At 43.1% G+C, this 26,668-nt stretch overlaps 1 protein-coding gene across 6 annotated transcripts in view; it reads left to right on the forward strand.

The window, feature by feature from the left end:
• zgc:66433 (uncharacterized protein LOC321250 homolog) overlaps positions 1-26,668 on the forward strand; it is a 43,867-nt gene that overhangs the window by 10,111 nt on the left and 7,088 nt on the right. For 2 of the 6 annotated variants that reach the window (XM_047334425.1, XM_047334429.1), the window contains exons 1-10: positions 684-1,335; positions 9,630-9,679; positions 14,069-14,151; positions 17,387-17,555; positions 18,294-18,420; positions 20,990-21,130; positions 21,256-21,309; positions 24,788-24,943; positions 25,664-25,763; positions 26,255-26,642. In XM_047334425.1, the coding sequence (XP_047190381.1) occupies positions 1,318-1,335; positions 9,630-9,679; positions 14,069-14,151; positions 17,387-17,555; positions 18,294-18,420; positions 20,990-21,130; positions 21,256-21,309; positions 24,788-24,943; positions 25,664-25,763; positions 26,255-26,642 (1,286 nt within the window). In that variant the 5' untranslated portion in view covers positions 684-1,317. Of the gene's footprint in view, positions 1-683; positions 1,336-9,629; positions 9,680-14,068; positions 14,152-17,386; positions 17,556-18,293; positions 18,421-18,857; positions 19,028-20,989; positions 21,131-21,255; positions 21,310-24,787; positions 24,944-25,663; positions 25,764-26,254; positions 26,643-26,668 lie in introns of those variants that run through there. The other 4 variants (XM_047334427.1, XM_047334428.1, XM_047334426.1 and 1 more) reach the window with 4 other exon arrangements.

The raw sequence follows: 26,668 nt of genomic DNA on the forward strand, positions 1-26,668 counted from the left end.
TATTTAAACGTGTTACCCTTCATAAGTGCAACACAGACGCTCCAGTGACTCCATTCTGCTGCGTCTCACTTCCGGGAACTATGGAGAGGCTCCATGATCCGCCATTGCTGGGGGGAAAATGGTCCATTGGAGTGAACGGAGTTGTTGCGACTCTCGTTAGACGGCTCTGGCTAGGCCTAGCTCTAGATCGGCGAGTACTTTCATTCATCGGTTGAGTTGGTTTGGTTCAGGCATGGGGAGTGATGATTGGTTAGGGTAAACCAATCAGAGGCAGTAACTCCCCAGCTCACTGGAGCTAGCAAGCTTGCAACTTTGATATTATTTAAACACCTTGCATCAAATGATGTCTTCTCGCTAATAGAGAAGATAATTGTCATTATTATAAAGTCCAGCTTTCGCTGTCGTCGGTCCTGCTTGTTTTTTCTAGTGCTGCTGAGGGCTGTAGTCTCAGCAGCAGTATGGCTGTCAAAGTTGCTATCATACTGCTGTTTCATTATAGAAATAAAATCTTGGGATTTGTCAGTTTATAAGAGAATTCATCTTGAACAGGACTAAAGAGTGGACAAGGGGGGGAGAGTAGAGAACAGAGTGGAGGATAAGGTCATGGGGGCAGTCGCTTGTTCCCACTTGCCTCCTCCCTCATTCCTCCCTCTCTATCTTCCCCCTCCAGCCCTCCCTCCCTCCGCAGCATTACCAGTCGGGGTGACTCGGAGGAGTGGAGCGAGGCAATGCAGGAGCCACTCACCGATTTCGTCAATTGTTTTCCCTCCAGTTGACTGCCGTATTATCTGAGGACTTCTATCCGTCTTCCCGAAGCCAGGATTACTCTGGGGGCGGGGGAGAAAAGACAGTTTCCCCTTTTTTTGAAGACACATTAAATTCTAATTTATTCGTTTTTTCCCCCTATACTTTTGTGCTTCTTGTGTGGTATTTTCTCAACCTGCTATAATCCAACTTTGGCTCCTTTTTAAACTGCTGAACTTTGGAGACAAGTCCGTCTGAAGTCTTGACTTTAGCGGAGCTCAGAAGGGGGAGGAACCTCACAGGATGGTTTGACTCGGAGGAGAGCGTGGTCGCCTCTCGTGTCCTGCATCTTTCCCTGTTGCAAAGAGAGAAAACCCATTGGCTCTCAGGAAGGAGAGGGAGACCGGTGGGAGAAAAAGCACGTGGTTGTTGGATTTTGAGGGTTTCATATTCCAAAGACCAGGGGAAAACATTTGCAACAGATTGCAAAAAAGAAAATCTTTAATTTGGGGGTTAGAAAATATTCCTTTTGTCCGCTCCGCTTCAGCGTTGCAGCATGGCTGGGATGTATGGATGCTTCAAGGCCAGGAAGTAAGTTTCACTCATACTTTTTTTTTTGTGAAGACTGTTGTTTCGACACACCTGACAAACAAAACATTGCTCATCCACATCGCTTCATCAGACCTCCCAGTCGTATGATAATGGCCAGGATATGGGTGTGATTTGGCTCTTCGGAGGGATTTGTCAGTGTCGACGGGACCTAACTATATATTAGTGGAGGACAAGACAACATGGCATGTCAATTGTTAACAGAGTGACACTCTTTTTAGTACAGGACCTCCTTTATTCACAGTTGCTGCTATTGTGTCGACCATTCAAATCAATCTCTCTCAGAGTACCCCTGATTTTGATTTGCACGCTGGGGGGTTTTCCCAGAGTTGACACTGTCTTTTGTCGCAGCTCTCAAGTCAAACTTTTGTCTCTCTTTGTTTATTGAGACAATTGGTGACTTGTAGTTGGCACTAACAGTCAGCTGTGACTCAGAGCTGACTAGCTGAATACTCTTTGTTTTATACTGGAAGTGACAGGTTTTCTTTTCTTTTTTTTTCAGAAAATCCCACAACTTGACTTGCTTTTCTAAAAAAATGGATAGACAAAATTTCCTGTAAGTCCCGCTGGCACAGGATCGAGTCATATTGTTGCTCAACTCCTGGTGTGATACGTCATGCTGTAGCTGTGGATGTTAGGGCTCTCTCAAATTCCAATTGATGTGTTCTGCTCCTGCTGATGGAAGTCCACAGTGATTTTAATGCTTTGAATGAGCTAAATATAGGGCTCTTGGCTTGGCAGTGTGTTCGGACCACAGAGGGTTGGTATAATGAGTGCCTCTAGCTCTCTGACTACACTAAAGTATCGTTTTTTTGTACCAAAGCTTAATAGATGGTCAGTGCATCCAACACCCCCCTCCACTTTCTTTGTCTTCGCGCTTTCAGTATCATGACATGGCAACAATACAAGCTTTTATGGCCCACTCAGCAGAGTTGAGCTAGACAAACATTTTGTTTGTGTGACGCGGAGAAGGAAAGTGAATTAAGAGGCAGGCAGAGGATGAGCTGCATGACAACCACACACAGATTAGACTAAAGAACGACAACTGTGTTATCCTTAGATAGACCTTAGAGCTTTCTGTAAAAAAAAATCGATGTATGAAGTCATAAATACCACAATCGTTCAATTGGACTATTCGCTTGAGTGCGTCAAAATGAGCCGTTCACCATAACAACCCATCGCTTTGAGACCACAACTGCTACAGCAGGGTACGGCAGACCTGTTGGATTTCACAACTGAATAAGTGGTGGCTAGTAAGAGCAATTTGGGGAGTGGTGTCTTTCTTTCAGCCAAGTTAAAGTGTAAGGAATGTGTTTAGATCAGCTTCTGACGTAGGCTTCCTACCTAGTTACAGTCGCAAAATAATGAAGTGTTACTTAAAACACCAATGTGATCGGCATATGTGTATATGAACTAGGTGACGATACTGACCACACAGAGCTCTTTGCAGTTGCGTTACAATCTGTAATGAAAAATGTTTATGCGCTTCCAGGCTTTTTAGACCAGTCAGCTGGAGGCCGGAGTTTTTTAGCCAGCTTGCGGTCACCGTAAGCTTAATTTACGAGCTATAGCTACAGCTCATAAACTCGCCAGCGACAGATATCATCCAGCAAGGCTGGCCCTAGCCTGTATGGGGCCCTAAGCAGAATTTGATTTGGGGGGGCCCCCCACCCCCACCAATACTATTGTCAATGCTTGATCGTTCGCACACCTTCTGTAAATCGAACACACCCCTTAGCAACTTTATTAGTTGTAGCTGTGTCGCTTACATTATATCAATGCAATTATTGTAAACAAGTCAACCATTTTAATTGCGTATTGGTTGGAATTGATTAAACCAGCATTAGGTCGCCAGTCCCATGACATAAGATTGCATTTCTGTAAGATTGCCATTGACAGTATATAACATGTATATAATACATTTAAATACATTTTTAAAAATCAAGCTTTCTTGTGGGACATTTCAAGTTCTCTTGGGGGGGGGGCTGGGGGCCACTGGGGCCCAAAAGCAGCAGCTTAGTTTGCTTATGCCTCGGGCCCTATCAGCCAGCAACACTGACAGTGGCTGGATAAAATTGTGACGCCTGCTTTTGTTCTGGGATAAATCACAAAACTCTATTGAAGAACTGAAGAAGTTTGAGTGATTCAACTTTAAACTGCATTTGTCTTGAGAAAAGAAAGCTGGACTGGTGTGACACAACATGACTATGGTGCAGGGTTTAGTGATGGCTTTAATTGTCCACAACCCAATTAGTTATGCTGTGAAAATGTCAATCCAGCAGAGTTTACCCCTCATTACTAGTGTTGATTTAGTTTGAGCAGGTTTGAGGCAGGTTTAGATCCAGCCCGCCTGTGGTGTGGAACTCCATGGTTAAGGAGATGGCAAGACGCAAGGCCAAGAAAAGGTCCCATCCTTCCCAAGGCTCTGGTCCGACAGGCATTATGTAACCACAGGAGGATGAGTTTGCTCAGCAGGAATCGGTGATGCAGCTGTAAATGAATGTGGACCGTACAGAGTGAGTGATGAGAGTGTTTGGTCAGTTTCTGTCTCAGTCCATGTATGGCTTGTTGCTAAGAGCGCGGCCGCATTTCAGACCGGAGGGGATTGGAGATGGAATAGAGTTTGAAGCAGAGCGAGCGGAGCTGGGAGATGATAGAAACCCCAAACCCAGAATAATGGTTTTCGGAATTCTGACCAAACCACAGGGCTGAAAGGCCTTTTGGAGCCATTTGGACAATAATGCTGTTTTCAACAGTAATTTTATATGTGAAGCTTACTGTGAAATTTAGTTTGGTGCAACTCTGTTTTGGAAAATGAAAAAGGGCTGAGGATCAGTTTTGCGATTTTAGTTTGATAAACACTATATCCATCCAGCATATCAGGCAGTTCCAGCGGCTAACAAGAATTTGAGGGATGACAAGATAAGCTTATGATTTTCCCCTGAAACTATACTCCAGCTCTGTCCACTTTACCCTCATTGTGTTCCAACCGTTGCAGACCCTGCCAATTACTCACTATTGTTTTGAACTGTTCGTGCCGGTTACTACACGACGAGTCCAGATTAATACAGTCCCACATGCTGGACTAAGAAGCTAAGCTTTTCTTTTCTCAAATTTTTAGGACCCAGAATTTCTTTACAGCAGGAGGTTTATTGTTTATTGCAGCAGGTTCTCTGTTTATTTTTTTCAGGCCCTGGAATCACTGTTGTTGCACACAAAAACTCTCCACACAGACTTAATTGGCACTTTCAAACCGCATTTTCTAACTCTGTGATTCCCTCAGTTTATGTAACCAAAAGGATGTGATAAATGATATTGCTCACTTTTTATGAAAGTCATATCAAAGTCTTCTCAGTCAAATGTAAACCGACTTTAAAAAACATTTTTGCCTTGCGACTGTCTTAGCCTGGGTTAGCCAACGTGAGACATGGAATTTGAGTGAGAAACGGCAGTTTGTAGCAATGACTGTGCTGATAGAGACTAAACACAGGTTGGCAAAGTTTTCTCTGCTGTACAAGTTCAGAGCATAGATAATCCTGTTCATATCCTTTGAATTCATACTGGACCCCTTCAATAAATCCAACGAGCACTTGTAGTGTTAATAATAAATCTTTTTTTTTTCCTGCATTATAAGGCATGTGAAACTTCAGGACTGAAATGTAAATAATAATTCCCTCCTTAATCACTGTGTCCTGCTGACCAGGCAGGCGTTGAATGGTTGAAATGGGTCAAGAGGAAATGGCGCTGTTCTGAAGGCCGTGTTCCCAGTCAGGTATGTGTGGTCAGACGTGGGGCAGGGAAAGAGAGGAGGGATGTTGAGATAATGACACGGGAGGTCAAAAAGAATGAAGAAACAACCGGGCGGAGGGAATAAAGAAATGTTCCGTGTTGAGCTGTGTTACCTGCTGACATTTTTCTAATATCCCATACTTCTCACATATGTTTATGGCCCTTTGGTTCAAATTGAGCTCCTCCAAGTAAAAGAGTTTTGTTGGACAATAACAAAAACTCATGTGAGAGCCTTTTAAAATGTCGAGTCACGGTAGAGACTTGGTTTATTCTGGGATGATGGCGTTTTTTTTTATTCTCCATTAATTTAATCGATAGCTAGATAAATAGATGGATAGAGAGATAAATACTTTATTCATCCCAAGCAAGCTCCCTACATGTTGATAACATGTAGAGAAATGTGACGAGATAGGAGAAGGGAACAGCCTGAGTGTACATTGACAGTGTTCAATAGTGCTGTTTGCTTTCATTCATGCAGTTAATTCTGCTCCCCTATGTGGTCGGCGGGATCTATTGAATGTCCTATTGACCTATCAACAAACAAGCAGATCCATGCCTGAAAAATAGGCCAGATCCCCCTCGGACTACTATCCATATCCCTCTGCGAGCTGAATTTGGCTGCTGTCTGTCACGAGTCCATACAGTTAAAAGCTCTCCTGATAAAAGTTTCGTGGGAGTTCGCAGTCCGCGGCTTCGGTCCCTCTCTGATCCCATCTGGTAATTGCGCTGCGTTTAAAGGAAAAGTGCCTAATGGCTGACGCAGGCGGTCTGATTCGAAGTTAAGTGTCTTACAGTGTCAGATTCGGTGCCATCGGTACGACAATCTCGATGGATGATTCTCAGCATGCGCACGGCACAGAGACATGCATGTAACAGAGGGGAGCGACATCCAGGGATTAGAGATTCTTTACAGTAGCTTCAACCTGAAAGTATCATTATTCCCCATTGTATATTTTGTTAATTCCCACATGTTATCTCAATATTACCGTAGATTGTTATAAACATATGATAATGCAGAGTCCAAAATGCATTTGGTACGTGCTTTATGTTGTGTACACAGACGGTGTAGAAGGTGACTTGCCTGCTGCCGATGTCTGTATATACAACATGCCTGTCTGCGGCTATATCGGTACTAGAGGGGTTCATCCCAGTCGGCCGAGTTTATCATTTCAGCAGCCTGGAAAAATCTCCCGCCCTGTGTTCTTTCTTGAGTCATTTCTACATCTCCCTTCTCTCTCTGAAACTCCGTCGCTCTGTGGAAATTGAAGGCTTGTGGCTCGTCATAGGTCCGCTAACCTCATATTACAGAGGTCAGTTCATCTGCAGCTCCTCCGCTCGGCCTCTCATCTCCCCAGGGACTCGAGTTCAGGGTTTGTTTTTGTGTCTCAAATACAGTATATGGGCAATAGATTCCAGAGCTCTCCGGCCAAGCACCTAAAAATGGGTTCTCGGATTGGTTCTTTTTTGGTGTCCCAAGTGGAGCCCACTCAGTGATGTGGTGACGGGGACCCCTCGCTTCTGAAGTGAGAGACCTTCGACGTCACAAAAAGTTCTAAGAGCGTCCTGTACACCGAGACACTGAACCCTCGCAGTGATCGTCACCTTTAACATTCCGCACTCTTTGTGTGATTTGGAATGAAATAAATGAAAAACCAGCGGCACTACTCCCGCTGATGGAATGTACAACAGAAATTTCATTCATAAACGGCGGGCCCTCGTCATGCTCCAACAGTTTCCACATGACTCTGGGTTCAGCCCTGCTCCCCCGGCGCACGGCCCTAATGGGACAAAAGAACATTAACGGTAATTTAATCGCGTTATCTGAGGAAGGCATTCCAAGATTTGTCACAATCTGCGGCCGCGGGCGTCGGATCTCACGGACGTTTCACTCCGCAGCGGCGAAACGTTTCTCTCAGGAGCTGCCACACGTGGCACTCTTGTCCTTCTGCTAAACCCGTAGCTTTTGGCCCCGCGGCCGATTCATCGTAAGTCTCTTACGCCGTGGTTGCTAATTGTTGTAGTAATGTAATCAGGTCCACGTTTAGCCCACTTAGTTAGTCAGTGCTGGTGGCACAGAGGGATTAGGACCGCGATGGATTTGTGTCGTAAAAAGCCATAAATCCAATATGGGACCTCCTATCGAATGCTGTCACTAGATTGCATCATTCAGGGAGATTTTTTATGATGATTTTATGATCGTGGATTTTTAACTGCATTAAAAGCTTTTTCTCTTTTTTTTTTTTTGGAGTTCAGGATCCATGCCGTTGGATGATAGTCAGAGTAGCTGCAGTCAGACATCATGTCAGACATCTGCCTGTCGGTGTTGATAAGAGCCAGTTAGTCGGCTCCATAAGCCCTGTGGTGCGACGAGCCTGGTACCGCCGCGTCCGCGGAGGGATTAAGGCTGGACGAGATTGGATTTGCTCTACGTCAGGGACAGGATCCCCGCGGACATGTGTGTTCACGAGCGATCATTTCCCCACCTATCACATGTTTTGGTTTTTTTGTACAATTTTCTCCCCTGCTTACCACCACAGTTCGATATACACGGGTTGTTGTGAATGTTTACACCTGGACTCTGTCATGCTGCATGAGATTTGGACTCTGATGTTCCCACTACAATAATACAGCGGGGTGATTTCATCTGTCTCATAAAAGCAGACCTCCTACTGGTCTGAATACCTCTACTTGATAATCCAGTGTTACGTAATGAGGCTGATACACACACACACACACACACACACACACACACACAGACTTGTCACACAGACACTGCACGGAGGGTGCAATGCTGCAGAAGGATTAGCATCTTAAACAAGATAAAGTTAATAAACAGCTGCCAGAAAGCTGTTGTGGAACAATGCAAGATGGAAAATATACATAATTTTAAAAAAAGAGTTTCAGTAAGAGAAAACAATGGTACGAAAAGCCCCCCCCACCCAAAGAAATTAAAGCCCCAAGATGACTGATGTGGTTTTGCATTTTGCAGAATAACAAGTTCAGTTCGTAAAATGACGTAAGCCGCTCTTATATATGAGAATATAAAGTAAAGTGGGAGCTGCAGCTTGTTAAATGTTCTGCTGTGCCTGTCAGATGGAGTTTTAGTGTTATGAAAAAATGGCTCTTCATACATTTAAATGGTTCTTCACACCATCTTTAACTTGTCAGACGTTGTTGTGTTATACTGCATTATAGTTCTGGTTTCAGTTTATGCAATATATTTGTTTAACAGCAAAAAATAAGATGTTAATAAGAGTGCTCCTTCATATTGATGAAGACAGAATATTAGAAACACCAAGTGTAAGTGAATATTACTTACGTTTCATGATTTAATTTCCCCCCATAATTTAAATAACATATAGCTGATTTGGCACAAATATGTTTACTTTATCAATAATGTGTGACAGAAAACTGAGCCTGGTTCTACCATCAACGATCCATTCAAATCTCCACAGAGATACTGGAGTTAAACTGGATCTGACTATACGATGTGCTCATACCGAATCGTAGATTCATTTTTTTTTTTAAATGATTTGGTTTTCACAATGGGGTTGCTACTCACAATATGTATAATGCAGTCTAATATACAACCATATACTGCAGCCTCAAAAGGTAACATACATGCATTTAGTTTATCACATAAACTGGTTTCTCATTGCATGTCTTTTTCTTTATCTTTAGGTATTTGATCCATCCATCCATTATCAATACCGCGTTATTCAAAGTATAACATCAAATTAATAATTTGATCCATGTTAGTTATCTGGCAGCAGGCATTTTGTTTCAGTGCCCAATGATAGTGGTTTGACTCGATAGCGTGTGAGCTACACTGTTAATCAGCCACAATGTAAAGTCTAAATAGGATTACACTGCAAATAACTGCTATGCTTTGTTGATTAAAAACAATTTGTTCTTTAAATTGTCGTGCTGGTGAAAAAGTCTGAAAGTTGTGTAGCAACCCCGATGTGTCATTATTATATTTCCACTTACCCTGTATGAAAATTTGGGTGGAAAAAAAAACCTCAGGCTGTCATTGTTCATGCAGAATTAATTAATTTTTTCAAACCATCTGTTTGCTAAGTTACAGTAATATCTGTGTGTGTGTGGGGGGACAATTTCACTCAGATCTGTTTTGTCTTTGGTTCCACGGCTCTACACTGGAAGGCCTCTGAGTCTGTTTCCCAGTTTGCCTCTCTCCTCTTGCTAATATTCCTCTGTTTATCTAACTGAGTCTTCTTTCCTTTCACGCTGCTCTTTCCCACAACCCCTCTCCCTGACCCCTCCCCTCCTCGGTCTTGTGTTTGTCCCCCGTCTTCTGTTTTTCTTGCCATCTTTTCTCTCACTCCCCCTCTCTCTTTATTGATGTGTCCCCTCTCACCCTCTATAACTCTCTTCCTCCTCTCCTCTTCTCTCTTTCTGTCTTTCTGTTTCACCTCCTCCCTCCCCATTCCTCTCCTTTCCCCGTCATCCCTCCATCCTTCTCATAGATGAAGCGGAGGATGTCACCGTGGGGAGCCAGCTATGGAAGTGGGCGCAGGTCAGTCGTGTTGACCCCTGACCCTCTGATCTTGAACATGACACTTGCCCAGTATACTAAAGAACACACACATCTTTGACTTTTACCCTTTGTTGGAGCAACATCATCTGTACTCGGCTTTTAAACAAATTGCACCTTCCATCAAATTAAACTTAAACTGACAATTGGATAAGGAATAGTTTTACATAAAGGAATAGTTTAACGTTTTGGGAAATACACTAATTATCCTTTTTTCGGAGAATTAGAGATTGAAATTGAGTAGATTGTTACCACGTTCATATCTGTGCATTGGTTCTATTAGGCCCAGCTAATATTAAATGGTTACAGTATCTGCTCGAAAAACAACAACTCTACGTGTTTACATTCCTTCAAATGTATGGATTAGGCAAATAGGATATCATGTGTGAATTAGTGAGCTTTGCAGTTATCTGACTTTCACATTTTAGAGATGGCCAGGCTCGCTGTTTCCCCTGCATGTATTTTCCATCCTAATCTAAGCTGACCATTTAGTCTGTCAGCGTTGCAGACCCCTATCTCCACAGAACTGTATCCGTGCCGGAGAATATTTATGGGTGCACCCATTACCACGCGCTAAAGAGGAAAAAACCACTGGCTGGTTTTTCTTTTAACCAATCACACTAAGCCTAGGATGCAGCAACGGTGCCATTGCAAGACAGTGTTGGGGTGGGGGGGGGACGACTTTGGGGGCGCGGGGAGGTGATCACTGTCAGGAAGATGGCAAATTCGCAGCAACGAAAACACCATTTAAAAAAAACAGTAAAAGTCGTATGTCATCTGTGTCATTGCACGATCCAAGTCTTCATCAAAACCTGCTGTTTTCAGAGAGTAGGCCGCAGCTGTTGTTTTTCCTTAACTAAATAGTTACAGAAATGTGAAATTGTTCTTTGATGCAGATATAGGTTTCGTATGTATCAGCTGTAATATTTCCAGTGATTAATCAAATGCCGCGACCTTTAGGATTTCTTGTACACAGTGTTATTGGAGCCCTTTATCCAGTTCTCTCCCTCTGACGCCATCGTTTTCTGAGCTCATATCAAAGACGACATGTCATGTGAGCATCTGTTTATCTGAGTTTGTTTCTGTCCATGTGTCTGTATCTGTTTCCTACAGATGTTATTAAGGCTCTTGAACCAGTGTGCGTGCGTGTGTGCGTGTAAGAGAGAGAGAGAGCGCTTGGTTGTAGTGTGTTCCTGTGACTTCAGACAGGAAATGGATCAGTCCATCGTTATCAGCTCATAACAAGAATAACAACATCAGATCGGGCTGCTTGTGTCCACCATATTACAAATACTGAATTAATGTTGTTGTTTTTAAGTGCCCATTACAAATCACATTCATTTTGTCGTTCCTGTCTCCACTGTAGGTTATGATAGAGGAAAGGGCGGCAGTGATGAGGATTCTCATGAGTTCCCAACAAGGGTTAAGATGATCCTAATAGCTAATGATTATGTAATGGTAATACTGACGTCAGCCCCTTGGCACGTCAACAAACTCTGGAATGTTCCATCTGTTTCTATAATACAAACTCAGTTTAAACACACTTGACAAGAAGCTCTCCAGCCGCTTCTCTAATAGAGCAAAAGGGCCTGTTCACACTGACGGCAACAAACGTGGAAAACATGGCTGTCCCCGTGAACTCTCTAAAGAGAAACTGAAAAAAACAACCATCTCTCCACCATATTAAAACCCAATTTTAGTTTGGTGTGTTGCCAAAACACACCAAACTACATAAGGTCCACTTACCAGTTTTTCCTGGAGCTATCAACCATATCGCACAGTCTTCATAAGCGGCTGGGAGTTCGCTCAGTTGTCAAGGAGACGGATTGGTTGATAAACAGGCTGGATGGCTGTTATGATTTTATATATACAGCACCTTAAGGACATCTCGTCTGTGTTGGCTTTTGGTTTTGCTAAATATATTTGTGGTTTGACCCGATCCCATGGTCATGATTTATGTAACGTGAGAAAACACCACTCTCATATCTGTAGGTGAAGCAGGAGATTGGCTTAGCTTAAGTTAGCGTAAAGGGAAAAAGAAACAGTTAAAGGGGCAGTAAGCGATTCAAAAGCAATACATGTTTTGTAAAAATATAATATAATATTAAATATTTCCTCATGGTTCGTTAGCTGTTGGTCATATGTGTGCACCGTGTAATTTTTTGGCGGCATCTGGTGGTAAAGATGCAAACCGCAACCGATAGGGGACACTTTATGGTGGCGCACCGCTGATTCCATTCCCAGTTTCAGGCAGCGCTGGAAATTCCACGCGCATGCGACGTATTCTGCACCGTTTTGTGCAACAACCGTATTCAACACGACGTAGCAAACATGGCGACTCACACGGAGGTCGGGTCCACCTCATGTAACTTTATTTAACTCATTCAAAGTTGAAGAAAAAGCATCGGTTCTTTCTTCGTTGCAGGTGATTATACATATATGAACACATAGTTATGGACAATATATTAAATTCTGCGTGAATAAGTTCTTCTAAATATTACACACTGTAGCTTTAAGGAAAAGGAGATTGGTGGCATTACATATAGAAGGGGCAGTATGGGATGTGAAGTAAATTCTTTAAAAAAAACGGATTACTTTATTATCCAAACCAGTGTAAAACATGCAGCTTTTGATTAAGCTGGTCTCAGCTGTCCTATTGACCTGTTTCAGCTTGTATCGCACATCTGTATATCCTTGTTGCCCATCAACACATATGTTTAAGAAGCTATGGTTTGAAGCTCATACTTAGCTGTGGTGATGACGATTCCAAATGAAGTTTGGCCACACCCCACTCTCCTCTGCCCCAACGCTGTTCTCATGACGTCCATAGGTCCAGTGAAAATGCAAACTAATGGTGACATAGCAGCAATTATTCTGAGGCAGTCAATTTACCGAAAAACCACATCAGTAACGACTCGGCTTCCTGCCAAACCGCACAGGAAATCGTCTGCTCTGCATAAAGTAATATGCATGGCTAATTAGATTTGGGACTAGAATAGGGAGTCTTGTAATACTTGGTGGATTAATGGTCCCTCTGTATGGGAGAGTGGCTAGCTGGTTCAGCATGCTGGGGCTGAACTCTCACATGACCTCAAACTTCCTGTCTGCTGGACAACGTTCAATAACAGTCCTGTTAAATAAAGTGACGGATTCAAAATTCAAAAAAGAAACTAGGACGTTGCCGATCAGTGCTCGTACATTCCTCGCCACTTTCGAGACTCCTCTGATACTGAGATGTGACACAGAGGAGGTTCCACTGAGCAGCCAGAATCGAAACGCGCGCCGTGCTGCCGCACAGTGAGAGGCTTGGTTCGTAATGCCGCTTCACCTCTGTTTGAGTTTGTGTTCGAGGTTGCCCGGGCATCTGCCGGTGCTGAGAGGTCGACGTTTGGGCTGACGGGAGTGGCTGGCACAGCGGAGCAGGAGCACTGGAAACATAGCTGAGATGCCTCGGTCGAGACTGTTTGGATTGCAAGTGAAGGATCTCACTCGGAGATTGGATTTGGCATCGGGCCGGCGTGTAACGCAACAGCTCGGAGTGGAACAGAAGTTTAAATAACATATTGAAGCACATCTCAACAGTTTACATAAGAGACACTCAACATGTTCGGTCTATGGAGGAGTGAAGAAATAGATGGATGTCAACGCGTTCACGTCTGTCCACCGGGGTTCACGGAGCGGTTTTAGTCTGCGGTTGCTTGCGACAGGCGACTATGTAATCCTTCAAATGAACTTAGTCTGTCTGTTTGTTTCAGCCCTTTGTGATCTCAGATGTTGCCATCCACTCAAGCCAAGCCACTTGTGCTGGCAGTCACGACACTCCCAAATGGGACCGTAATCACGTTGTAATCCAGCGAGCCTGATCACATTGCAAGTGGTCAGGCTGGCATATGAGCGATATAAGGAGATAGAGCGGTATTAAGATAAATACAGCGACAGGGGACACAAAATAGAAAGTCTGAGCCCACTGGACAGCCCGAGGACTCGGTATTGGGCATGATTCATTAATCAAGTCCCAGTGGAATCATGTTGTGATTATGTGATCTTTTTTATGATTTTTTTCTTTTACCTAAATTATATTGTCCAAATGTAATTGCAAGAGAACTGTAAGGATTTTTTAAGGTGTAGTCAATTTTCTGTTCCTTTTTTTAAATAAACAAATGATTTATCGGTTATTGTCAGAAAAGCCTGAGCATCCTATTACACCTTAACCTTTTGGGGTTGGGATTTATCCATATGTTTCTGTTCTGTGCAAACCATATAAATCAATCCAATTGGGTCTGTGTCAACTGCATATTATAAGTATTAATGTAAGTAGTAATATTGAAAAGAAAATCTCATCATTGGTCTCTCTCTCCGTCTCACCCGCAGCAGTGACAGTGCGGCGATGGCATCAGGACCTCCAGATGTGATGGCCAATCAGGAGCCTGCAGAGGTCCAGGAGGAGTGCTCAGGTAACGGTTCGACCGGATGTTCAGCTGATGTTTCACTGGATAGCTAAAGTCATTTGCCTTTCTTCACCGAAAAACACAGGAGCACAGTTTGTCTTCAGCTGACATGGTTTCAGCCTTTTCCCACATATTCGTTAAGACTGTCACACATGTGACCGAAGCTATGAACCCAAAAGTGTTGTATGGTGTTGACCTATGTGAAGGAGGAGCGGCTCATTGGGTTTCAGGTAAAAAAATATGTTGGTTGTGTTTATATTTCAACATAAGGTGCATTCAAGACTAAATTATTAACAAGTGTCTCCGATGACAAAGATCTATCTGATTGTAATCCACAGATACCTTTTCGTATTTAGGTAAATGCATACAAAAATACTTGATGAGCAAGTTTAAAACTGTAGTTTAATTAATCACTGTCATTTGTTTATATTTATCCTGTGTTCCTCCTTATGCCGGGACCTATTTGCTTTATTTATCACAAATCCCAGAGGTCTCTCTCAGACACACACACACACACACAAAGACAGCAGAGAAGATAAGGCCAGATTTATCAATCTAGATCTCCCTAAAGGAAATCAAGCTACCATTATCATCTCTTACACTCTTTCACTCTCTCACACACACACAAACAAAGCTGGGGTGCTTTTTGGGATTATTATTATTATTACAAACACCATATTTTACATCCTCCTCTGATTCTGACATGTAAGTGGAAATCTATTATGTGTGGTTTGTCAGGTTTGGTGAGTCACTATTTAGGGTTAGGATAATATTGTAAATATAATAATAATATGAATTGATATAATAATAATACAATATATATTGTAAAATAATACCAAATTTGTCAGGTTTGGTGAGTCACTTCTATATGACTTCTAGAGAGCAGAGTTGAACGTCAGGTGTGACTCCACCCATCATGGATTCCGTCAGCCGTGTCCATCTCAGTTTACTGGTGTTAACCCAAAGACGGGGCCAGAGTAAAAGAAATGCTAATTTCTGATTGGTGCCTTGTAGATTGTGCTGTGTTCTCATTGGACCAGCAGCTTTGGACAGCTGCAGTCTTTGAACAGAAAAGATGCAAGTTTGGGCAGTCTTCCCTCCGCCATTCCATCGCCTTCTCCTCCTTCTCATTCCGTCCACATTGTTGCCCTGTCAAAGGTCACCATGTTCTCATTATGTCAGCTTGAGTCTGCTCCCCTTAATATTGACCTTAGCACTGCCTTGAAATTCCCATGATGCTATTGTGTGTGTGTGTGTGTGTGTGTGTGTGTGTGTGTGTGTGTGTGTGTGTGTGTGTGTGTGTGTGTGTGTGTGTGTGTGTGTGTGTGTGTGTGTGTGTGTGTGTGTGTGTGTGTGTGTGTGTGTGTGTGTGTGTGTTTGCCCCATGTTTGTGATTGCAAGAATGTATATTGGGAAATTACAGTATCCAGGCCCCACAATCACTGGGCTGCACTGACCTTCCATTGAAGCAGTGGCCTTTTCAAACTCTCCATCAGTGCAGACCTTTAGCTTAATAGTGTATTGTGTCTAAAATAGCACAATAAATGGCAGTGGCTGCTGGTTCTCCCCACTCATTTTTCTACTTGGCAGTGCAGAGAGGCCTCTGAAGCGTCTTCAAAACCCAGTTTGGATGCCCCTCAAGTAAAAAGAGCAGTTCACTTTGTGCCGTCAGACAAAGCGGTAGGGCTTTTGCAGCCAACGTTCCTTCGTGAAAATTGGATGAGAAATGACATTGTTTTTCGATGCGTGGCTCGATGGCAACTCATCAAAACAGAGTCTGTGCAATATTTGTCCATTTGTCCGTTTGTTTATGTTTTATATATAATATATAAAATACAATGTGAAATAAATAATCCTAATAATTCCGTGATGTAAATGACATAGAAAGCTTGGCCCCAATACCAGGTTTTAGATTCCAGACATTTTTTCACTGTGATTTACCTCCAACCAGAAAGTATATATTTAGTGAAAAGAAGGAATGTGCAAGGACGCCCCACTGGGAGAAGGACAAAAATGACACAGTCAGTAGGTATAAAGGAATGTGGATTTTTTTTTTGTGTGTGTGTGTCTCTTCTGAAGTTATTTTATAGCCCAGGGATGTGAATTCCCAAAATAGTTAGATCACAGTTGTTTTGTCCTTCTCCCAGCTCCTCTATTGTTCACAGTTTCTTTCATGTATGTTTCCCTCTATGTTGTGTCTCAACACTGTGCAGTCTTTGTCGGTTAATATGACAGTACAATGGGAATCGTATATCCAGTCACTTCTCTGCTGGAGATGTGTTGTTGTGACAATGAGGAAGTGTCAGTGTGTGATGAGTGACTTTTGTCTGTATTGTACCGTTCATTTGCTGTCCCTGGTCAGGTCAGAGGTCATAGAGACTAACATTATGCAGTGATAGAGGTTTTCTTGATTCCCACACATTTAGCATTTCACATTTACCAACACTGTCAAAATCAGCGGCTGATGGAAGACACCAGAGATATCATCCTATATGAGCCACATATTCTTTCTCCTTGTGCAAACCCGATGCCTACATTACCCACAATGCAACCACGAACAGTTTGGTTGGAGATTCTGGGGGGAGTTATGCTCATAATGTGAAAGGCTAATGTGACCTTGGAGATTTTTGACGTGTGAAATCTGACCACCTAACCATCCAGAGTTAAATACCCGACTAAGTACGGCCTCGCGGTGCTGCGAGCATGGCTGACGACTCTTAGAATGCAAGGAGAAGGACGTGCATTTTTCTTGCTACTCTACCCTCTATAGGGTTTGATCTGAAAACTAAACATTGGGAGAGACCACGGCCCTGCAGAGAGTCGGACACGGAGAGGACCGGTGGGAATTTCAAGCCATGCATGAATGCCTTGCTGACTGAAAGTAATGAAAGTAGTTTGTCGCTGTTGAAGGAGTTATAAAAGAGTTGTTGAGTTTTCCACAGCGGCGCTAATGGAGGTTGAGGGGCGTTTACAAGTGTGTGTGTGTGTGTGTGTGTGTGTGTGTGTGTGTGTGTGTGTTTTTGCACACATCTCTCTGTGTGTGGTTTCCCCTGAGCTGCCTCCCAGTGTCTTTACCAGTGTGCAGTGTGTAAAGATGCTGTGTGTGTAATTTTCCCATTAACATATCGCTGTGCAGTTGCGATGATTCACCTCGCCGCTGTCAGGAGAATGCAACTGGGATGAGGGTTCAACCAGTTCCTTTAATTGTCTTCCCCCCCCCCCCCCTCATCTGTCGTCTCAGGAAAGAAAAAGTCCAAGTTCCAGACGTTCAAAAAGTTTTTCGCCAGGAAGAAGAGAAAGGAGCCGTCAGCCGCCGGAGCAGACGCGGGGCTTAAAGGCAGCCAATCGAGCGACAATGTCAGCAAAACGTTGGAGAATAACACACTCACTCGATCGGAGAAGGGCAAGGGGTAAGATCACACACACACACACACACACACACACACACATAAATACACAGGTAAACCATGACTGCAGATCTCTTATTCTAATATCTGACTGTAGTAAATAAAAACCTTTGTGCTTTCTGGGGTTTATTGGAGATATTGATTGTTTTCTATTTGTGCTGCATCCTGTATCCCGTCAGCCGAAACCACATGAAACATTTGCACTTTGCACAAATGAGTTCCTCTCCACATTTAGATAAATAAATCTCCTCTCGCGATAAGAGGGCAGAGGTCATTCGAGAATGGAAGATCAGGTTTTAACATCTATCTCCTCCTCTGCCAAACTCACGGTTTCCTGTTTTCATAACAAGCTGCTGAGTGTCTCTTCCTGTGGACAGTCCTGATTTCCTCTGTTTTTAAACCTGTGCCACTTCCTGCCGCGGCTGCTACAGACTTTTCCTCGCTGTCGCGGGATTTATCTGCTCCAATTTGACTGGAGCTGCTGTTCTGTTTGCCTCCTCATAAACATTAGGAGAAAACAGACAACTTAAAACAAATGAATCATATCACTTTGATTGAAAAGACGTTCTTGGGAAATGACACGCATTTCAAACCCACATCACTGTGAGCTCATGCTATTCATTTTAAACCATTGACCCGTGCCAACACCAACTTCTCTTTTATTTTGTTTATTTCGTTTTGGAAGCTGTGAAACATCTCTTTCTGCTTTGTTTATTTCTTCCTCTTCCTGATCCCTTAAAGGTCAAAGATCAGCCTGGGCAGCAAGGCCTTGTCACATGACTCTGTCTTTGTTTCTGACTCATCGGAGGCCAACGAGGCTCTGGGGGCGTCCCAGGACAGCATTCACGGGAAAGTGAAATCGCTACAGGTAAATACACGTGCAGAAAAGGCGCTTGGACTAGAAAAACTCGGAATTGAAATACTGTTCAATTAAAGGAGCCGCTCCGAGCCACGCCAAGAGTATCTTGCTTGGGACAGAGTAAATCCCTCTGATGTGCAGGATGCCAAGGTGGCCCTGAACTCTGACCTGCCTACGGAGGCAGGAAGGAGAAAAGAGGATTTGGCTGCAAGGGTTAATAAGGAATAACAAACAAAGAATCACAGTGTGAGTGTTTGGACGTGAGAACGTCTTATGACCCAGGCTGCTCATGCTGTCATGAGCAGAGATAATCAATAACAGACCTGACAGAAAACAGTGGTACCAGCTGGTCTCTTGTATAATATATTTCCTTAGTCAGATGTGAATGAAGGAGGCTTACACTGTCAAAACTACTTTGTAGATCAATATTTAAGTGTAATGCCTTACGATGTGATAAACGTGACAGTTGAGGCAGGCAGAGCAGACGTGTTTCACAAAGGGAAGTTCAAGCCGAAGCGGCTCACAATGAAACGACTGGATGACGATAAGGACAGCAGACAGACAGAATAAATGTCTGTCACAACCGCGGTCTAAAATGGGAAGACGTGAGACGCAGGTGGGTAGACTGACCTCCAGATAAACTGCTTTCGCTAAGCTAACTACGGGGGAGTGAGAATGAAACGACGTCCTAACGGGATTTGCTTAAAAAGGACGTTTCTCCTGCAGCCAAAACACAGAGACGGTGTTTTGGGGTCGGACAAGTTTACAGTTGCAGATGATCGAGAATATATGGAACGGACGTGGGAAGACACAGGCAGCCTACGGTGATCGATGATGAACACGGAATAAAACGAATGCATTGATTTGCATGAAGTGAGTTTACTGTGGAGAACAGTCTAATGGAGATTTCCTGACCCCTAATCCTCACTCATCCTAGGGCTGGGCTGCCTGTTTGATAAGCAGTATGAGGTTGCTCCAGAGCCAAATTTTAAACACATTATCTAAGGATCAATATTTTGCAGGGCGCGTAAAAATCGGGTGGAAAGTGCAACGCTGCAAAATGCATATAACATGGTCACTCACTTAAGACAATGTTGGTGCAAGTTTTTAGATGATCCTGACATTGACCATGTCACTGCCATGAAGATGAATCCTCCAACACAGTCTGAAATATTTGACTTGACACAATATTAGCCTTATATTGTTTTTTGAAACGTTTGATACAGTTAAACAGATTTCTGTTCTATAAACTAATATTACACGGAAGAGTCTCGCGGACAGGAGTCTATGGTACAAGTGCATCTTGCGAATGTATATAATGAGGTTGCTCACGGGGCCCGTATAAGGATCAATATGTTACAGGATGCATATAGTCAAAAAGGTCCGTTGTGTTTTGGTCACTCGTGGAAGATAATGTCGGACAATGTTCGATAATGTCATTTTGAGGATTGTCCAAACAAGGTTATGGACCCCACACTGAGTGGCTTTCTCTACCATAGGCTATCCTGTAACTGCTGGGACTAAACAAAGTCATTTGACATAAATATTGGCATCACATGGGTTATAAAGAGAGATGATACTATCTCAATTATTTTAAATTGATCAATTTTGATGGAAAACAGATGGTTCAATACAGAGAATATGGTGCTGTTGTTAGGTTGTTGTTTTTTTGCTGTATTCTGCTTTTGTTAAAAATATGGCGCCTACCTGCTTTGTTGGCACATTTTAAACTCTTGAATCAAGTCGTCAAGTTGGCCACCACACAAAAATAACATACTCATTTTAAGTCAAATGTAGCAATGAGATAAATCGATTGGAATTTTAGTTTCTGCTAATGGTGCTAATGGTGAAACAAGCTTTATCTCTGCCCCTGTGTTTGCCTTTGTGTAAAAGTTACTGTATGAACTCTGAAGTACATTGTAAACTGTACCGCTCTGTGTTTTTTTTTAATCTAGGACCTTTATTGTGTGCCGGTGGTCAGCACAGCGAAAGAAAAGCTGCACTGTCCTGTGTGTTTGCTTTTGCACCTGCGTCAATGAGTCCTTGAGCGACTGTTACTGGACAACACGTAGCCGATAACAGCTCCGTTAGTTCGAGTTTCTGTGATACCTATCGCGCACGCACGCACGCACGCACGCACACACACACACACACACACACACACACACACACACACACACACACACACACGGGGTAAAATAAACACTTTCTCTTGTGAGTGCCACCTGAATGTCCTCGCAAGTCATTCTCTGTAATTCATTCATAACCCGGTGGAGGATTTCTGGGCTGTAAAAGCAGTGAAACTTTGTAAACACAAAAATTCAAACTCAAACATGCTTTGTATATGTTTTTGTATTTTTTTTTAAATTTATATATATATAAAGCTGAAACCTAACAAAAAGGCTGGCAGCAGATTCGCCTCCTTTGCATCTCTGAGGGCCCCCACGCACAAAACTTGGGAAACATCTTAATTCCGCTCTGTAAAACCTACATGTGTATGGTTCCTTAGATAGATGAAATACATGCAGTACATACAAACACAAGTTCCCTGATTGTGTGTGGGTTTCTTTATCTGCAGCTCCAGTTGAAACAGGCTATCAGACTGGGCTCCCCTCCATCCCTGATGTGCGTGAAGAGGACGGAGGACGCCGGAACCACGTCTGAGGATGATGGCCTACCATGCAGTCCACCTGAATACACTGCACTTCGCCCTGCCATGGTAACACATTAAAATGAATAACATCCCATCTTGTACTTGTCCTCCAGAATATATTACCAGAATGAAGCGGACGGCACAGCCGCCTCACTTATCTTTTTTTTTCTTTCCGCCTCTCTCAAAATCAGGCCCAGACGAACAGTTCCATCAGTTTGGAGGGAGCAGATAGTGACGACGACCAGGTGAACACACACCTCTGAGAGAACTCCACTGATTTAGCTTTTTCGCTCCTAAAACTCTGTTGCATCCAATTCAGTGCCACAGAACTATTTCCTGGGAAATTGGTTGACCTGCACTACATAGTGGTACTGAGAGTGAGATGCCAGCTGATGTGAAGACTGGTCAAATGAATCTGCTGTGTCTAATCTGCGGGCTCCCTTATTAATCTCTGAATCCAACCAACTTTGACATCTGGCTAACACATCGGCAAAGCAAATGCCCCGCAGACACAGAGGAATAATTTAAAAAAATATTTTCTTGCCTACGCATTAGCGATACAGACAGGAAATATGGGGAGCGAGACAGGGTAGCCTATGAAGAACCCCCTGACCAAACCATGGACAAAGTTATACTCTTGGGGCCTCCATTTTGGGTTCATGTTTTGAACAATGTTTACATTTTGTACTTATCTAAGTCCGATATTCTGTCTACTTTTTGCTCCGTTTTTGGTCTCAACCGATTCCCGAGGGAAATATCTGGCTCTGTTAGTTTTTCACAAACTAGTTGCTAACCGTGGCTGCCCTGCCACAAACCTCCAGAGTTTGGTGCTTATTATCTGTGGGCCCAGTTCACTATGACGGTCATATTTTGATTAATTATTCATAGAATCTTTGATTATTGCAGCTATAAAGTTTCATCTCCATGTAGGCTAATCGACCTCAGCCTCCCTCTGTCAGGGCCAGAGATCTGCTTGATCCAGTTATGCGGAATTTTCTGTCAATAAACATTTTACTCAGACATGGTTCATTAAAAATCCAGGAAGAAGTCAGGTACAAAAGAAGCCCATAACAGGAAATCCAGCTTTTCTACAATGTGCTACAACTGACAAATTTACGGGAAACAAACACAACTTCTTTAGTCCAATATGAGCAAAAAAACCCTTTTGTATCATTGTGAGTGGATACCCATCCGCAGCCATTCTAGTGATCTCTTGGTATGATATGATATTCATTAAAGGGACAGTCAGTGATTCTGGAGAAAGCTTGTTTCTCTCTTTGTTGTTGTTATGATTTTTTTTGCCATGGCCGGGACGCGAACCCCGGCCCTCGGTAAGTGAGACCAACGCGCAAAAAAACACTAGACCAAAACGGCTCTTAATGTAATCACTGAAACACCACTTCAGTCATTATGCAAATGTGTCTCTTTTTTGTCCCCCAGAACTTTTCTGGTCATCCCCTTTAGGAATGTTTAAGGAAAATGTCGAGCGATCCCATATGAGAATACATCGGGAAAATGCCCAGAAGGCCTAGGGGTCACCCCTCGCCTGAATGTTCCGCAAAAAACGTTGCTGCTGTTGTGCACATGGCTGACTCGGACAATCGCCTGCTGTGTTCGAAATATGTGAAATGGAAAAAATATGCTGGCCCAATTTTCCGGACATTTTCCGGAAGAGAGCTTGTGAGAGTTAGTGGTTCTGCCCATGCGATGAAAATGTGTCATATGCTCCCAAATGACAATGATGTCTGTTTAAGCAATCCAGTGGAGGGAGGACTTTATGGACAGACAGCGTTGTGCCTATTCGTGATAAGACCAATTTCCCTAAAAACCTCAACTATCTATTTAGCTTCACTGGCTTCAATGTTGGCTAAAAGCACAGTCAGCAGAGTATGACAATGAGCATTTAATAATAGTGCAAGGGTTTCAGCCAGTCAAGAACCACAAATGGTTATTTGCCAGCGACAAAAACTGAAAATATCCCATTTAAAGTGCATTCCAGACACAAGAATGTAGTCAAGGAGGACTGCAGTGACTCTCGGGGGAATTTCCTTTCAGTGAGAACTCGTTGCAGACTTTATGGAGACATTTATTCTTAGATTTTACTCCAAAAAATAAAGATGATTTCATTGTCCAGATGACCCTGAAACCAGCCAGGCAATGTGGGTGCATCACAAAAGCAAAAAAGGTGACCAGAAAAATAACTAAATTAATTCATATCTGCAACTGTTTGCTAACACATCAGCCATGTCAATTTCATAAGGAAATATTGTCAATATCATGAGTTAATGGCTTGTTTTTACTGGCACCAAGTGGCCAAAAACTGCACGCAGGAGATATAATAGAGCTTTTAATTGAGGCCATATCAATTTGAGAGACTAAAGAAGAAGTATCTAAAAGGAACAGTCCTTGAAACAACTGTAGTTTAATTCATTTGTTCCCATGGGACTGAAAAATTGAACGCGGACACATTACTATAATAAGTGGAAATCAAAGTTTTTTGACGATTTAACATTCTTCTCTGATTCAGTCAGTTAATTTCACAAACAAATGAATACTGTTATATATCTTTAGCACTGTAAACAACTGTCATGCGTTAAGAGTGTGATGCTTGAAGAGGGACCTCAGGGTGGGTGTGTGTGTGTGTGTGTGTGTGTGTGTGTGTGTGTGTGTGTGTGTGTGTGTGTGTGTGTGTGTGTGTGTGTGTGTGTGTGTGTGTGTGTGTGTGTGTGTGTGTGTGTGTGTGTGTGTGTGTGTTCAGAGTGCATTCCACTGGTTTCTATGGTAATCAGGATGCCTTTTTGTCTACATTCACAATCTGCCTTGGTTTCACACACCCACAACAACTGCATTCATATTCCTCAGAATGCTGCATGATTTCAGTCAGATATGACTCAGGCAATTGACTGTGACTCTTAAATGGTAATTTGCCACAAATCAAATCTAATTCCATTTTCATTTTTTTCCAAGTGACCTCCATTTGGTATCTAGCCTTGGTTTTGGTTTTATTTGCCAAGTTGTAGAGATGTTAATCTTCTGCCACAAATTCAATACGATGGAGCTGATTAGATCAGATCACCAAAAATGACAAGGTCTGCTCTGTGGCTTCAGTTTGATCTAGGTCTAAAAAAGTAAAAATGTAAATTTGTGAGAATAGAGAGGGGAATACTTCCCCAGCAATGACGGAGTCGGTGTTATTCCTGCAGATAAGGGCCGCTAATATTTATACAGCTGGACTGCTCGTCTCCCACTCTCCGGCTGCTGGTCCCGTTTCATTTCCTCTGGGTTCTTTATCTGCTGCCTTCATCATTTAAGCGAACATCCCCCTTTTAACGCACTCTCAACCCACTCTTGCCATTCCAGCCTTAATGTTAAAAGGCCGTGGAGTTTCTCAAAGCCGGGAACAACACCAAAGAGCAATGACACAAATCTGCCATGTGACCATCTGTGCCTGGTGCAGCTCAATTGGGGAAACGATGATAGAGACAGACTCTGAGGATCCAGTGGCATGTGGATGTCATTTCCCCTTGACACGGGTTGACAACTCCAAGTTTTTGTCACTGGAGCTCCTCCAGAGGTGTCTCCAGATGACGACACATGCCTGAGAGTTGGTCGTTCGGAGTCAGTTATTCACGAATGCCTACGGAGTGTTTAGTCCGTCTACAAGTTATTTGTGGAACGTTTGAGTGAAACCGTCTGTCTGTGTTGGTCTCTCCCTCTTCCCAGCTGTCCTGTGCAGCCTCCAGTAGAGCAATGAGCCCCCTGGTGGTTCCAGTGGACTTCAGTCAGCCGGCCAGTCCCTTCGCCTGTCTGGACAACTCTGCAGCCAAACACAAGCTGGGCCTGAGACACAAAGCCTGCAACAAGAGGAAACCTGCCAATGTAAGAATAGAATTAAAAGAATCCTTTTTTTTTTTAATGGTTTGACTTTAATAGTTTTGACCATTGTTTCAACATGTGCAACATGTCACAGTAAAAAGCTGAGATCCGGGGAATGTGTTGACATCACCGCACCATATCTGCTGGGGCAGGAAATAATAATAACTGTCGTGCAAGTTTGAACAAACCGAACTCGTCCAACCTGTTTGACGTCAGACACAGTGTTTCTTGCAATTTAAATCTTGAGCACCAAGTTTTTATTCCCCACTGGAAACTAAACACATAAAACGCAGGCTCTGTTAAAAAGTAGAAGTAGTATTTAACCTGCTTCAGATTCTCCTTTCCCACACTTGTAATTTGCTCTGTTGATGCTACTGTTTACTGCCAGCTCATTTGATTTAAATCCAGACTTTTATCATTTATAAATCCAGTGAATTTCTCCAGTCTGGGGTATGGAGGTGGAGTTAAGTATGGAGGTCAAGTGGAGTGAAGTTCTAGTTCTAGTTATTAATAATGCGGTTGTGACCTTTTGGCCAATCGGAAGGATAGGACAGGGTCATAAGGTCAATTATAGAAGCAGTGTTCTGCTCAGTGGCCCTTCAGCAGGACAGACAATTGGCAATTTAGCGGACTTGCATCTTTAAAGGTCTGTTTAACTGGAACACTCATTTTTTATAACTTGATGGACAACGGAGTGGTTATTGATAATGATGTGCCGTGCAGAGGCTGGAGGTGCAGACAGATGGAGACTGTGTGGTGGCTCAGATCCTGAACGACTCCGTCACAGACTCCTTGGAGGAGCACAAGCAACAGAAGACAAAAGGTCAGGAGCGTGGAAGTGTCTAATTACCATTATTCAAATTTGATCATTTCAATTCATGGAAATGTAATGTAACAACATTTTTAATTTTGATTTGATTTTGATCCGTTTTTAATTGACAGATTTGAAAATGGACAATTACTGCCAAACTTATCATTCAAAAAATTATATTGCCAAATATTTTTCAGTTACTCCTGAGCATAGCATTACCATTGAAACTAAGAAATACAAAATTTAGCAACCTCAACTTGAAGTTTTAATTGTACCACTGAACCATTTTGTTGGTTCAGTGGTACAATGGTTTCCTGATTTTAGCTTTAGTGAAAATAGAATTGAAATGTTCCTTTTTTTGTAATGGCTAACTTTGTCTAAAATCAATTATCTGAAATCAGTTATTTCCTTTTTCAATTGCCAACCACAGACTTCCCTATACTTGCTGTCAGTGTGTGGTATGAGATTGTTCTCTGAGACCTTTGTTTCCATCTGTTATCCAGTTGTAAGTTTTGATGAGCTGAAACCAAAGGGGGAGAGGGAGGAGGAGGAGGAGGAGGAGGAGGAAGATGAAGAAGATGAAGAAAGGGAGGAGGAGGAGGAAGAAGAAAGGGAGGTGGAGGAGGAGGAGGAAGAAGAAAGGGAGGAGGAGGAGGAGGAGGAGATGATGGAAGAGCAACCGCAGCATTCCAGACAATCTCTGTTGAGATGTATGGAGGAGCAGGAGCAGGAGGAGTTAGAGAAAGAGTCGGAAGTAGAACAGGATGTTTCTCACAGTCCGGACCCTTCCTCTACTCCTGAGCCAAGTCTCGCAGAGGAGGAAGCCCCGGACGCCCAGCCCCTGCCCTCCTCGCAGCCCAGCTCCAGAGCCTCCTCTCTGGACAGTCCCAGGTGATTAGACGTGACTTCCTCCCTGT

This window comes from Scophthalmus maximus, chromosome 9 (genome assembly GCF_022379125.1).
Source record: "Scophthalmus maximus strain ysfricsl-2021 chromosome 9, ASM2237912v1, whole genome shotgun sequence".
Lineage (NCBI taxonomy): Eukaryota > Metazoa > Chordata > Actinopteri > Pleuronectiformes > Scophthalmidae > Scophthalmus > Scophthalmus maximus.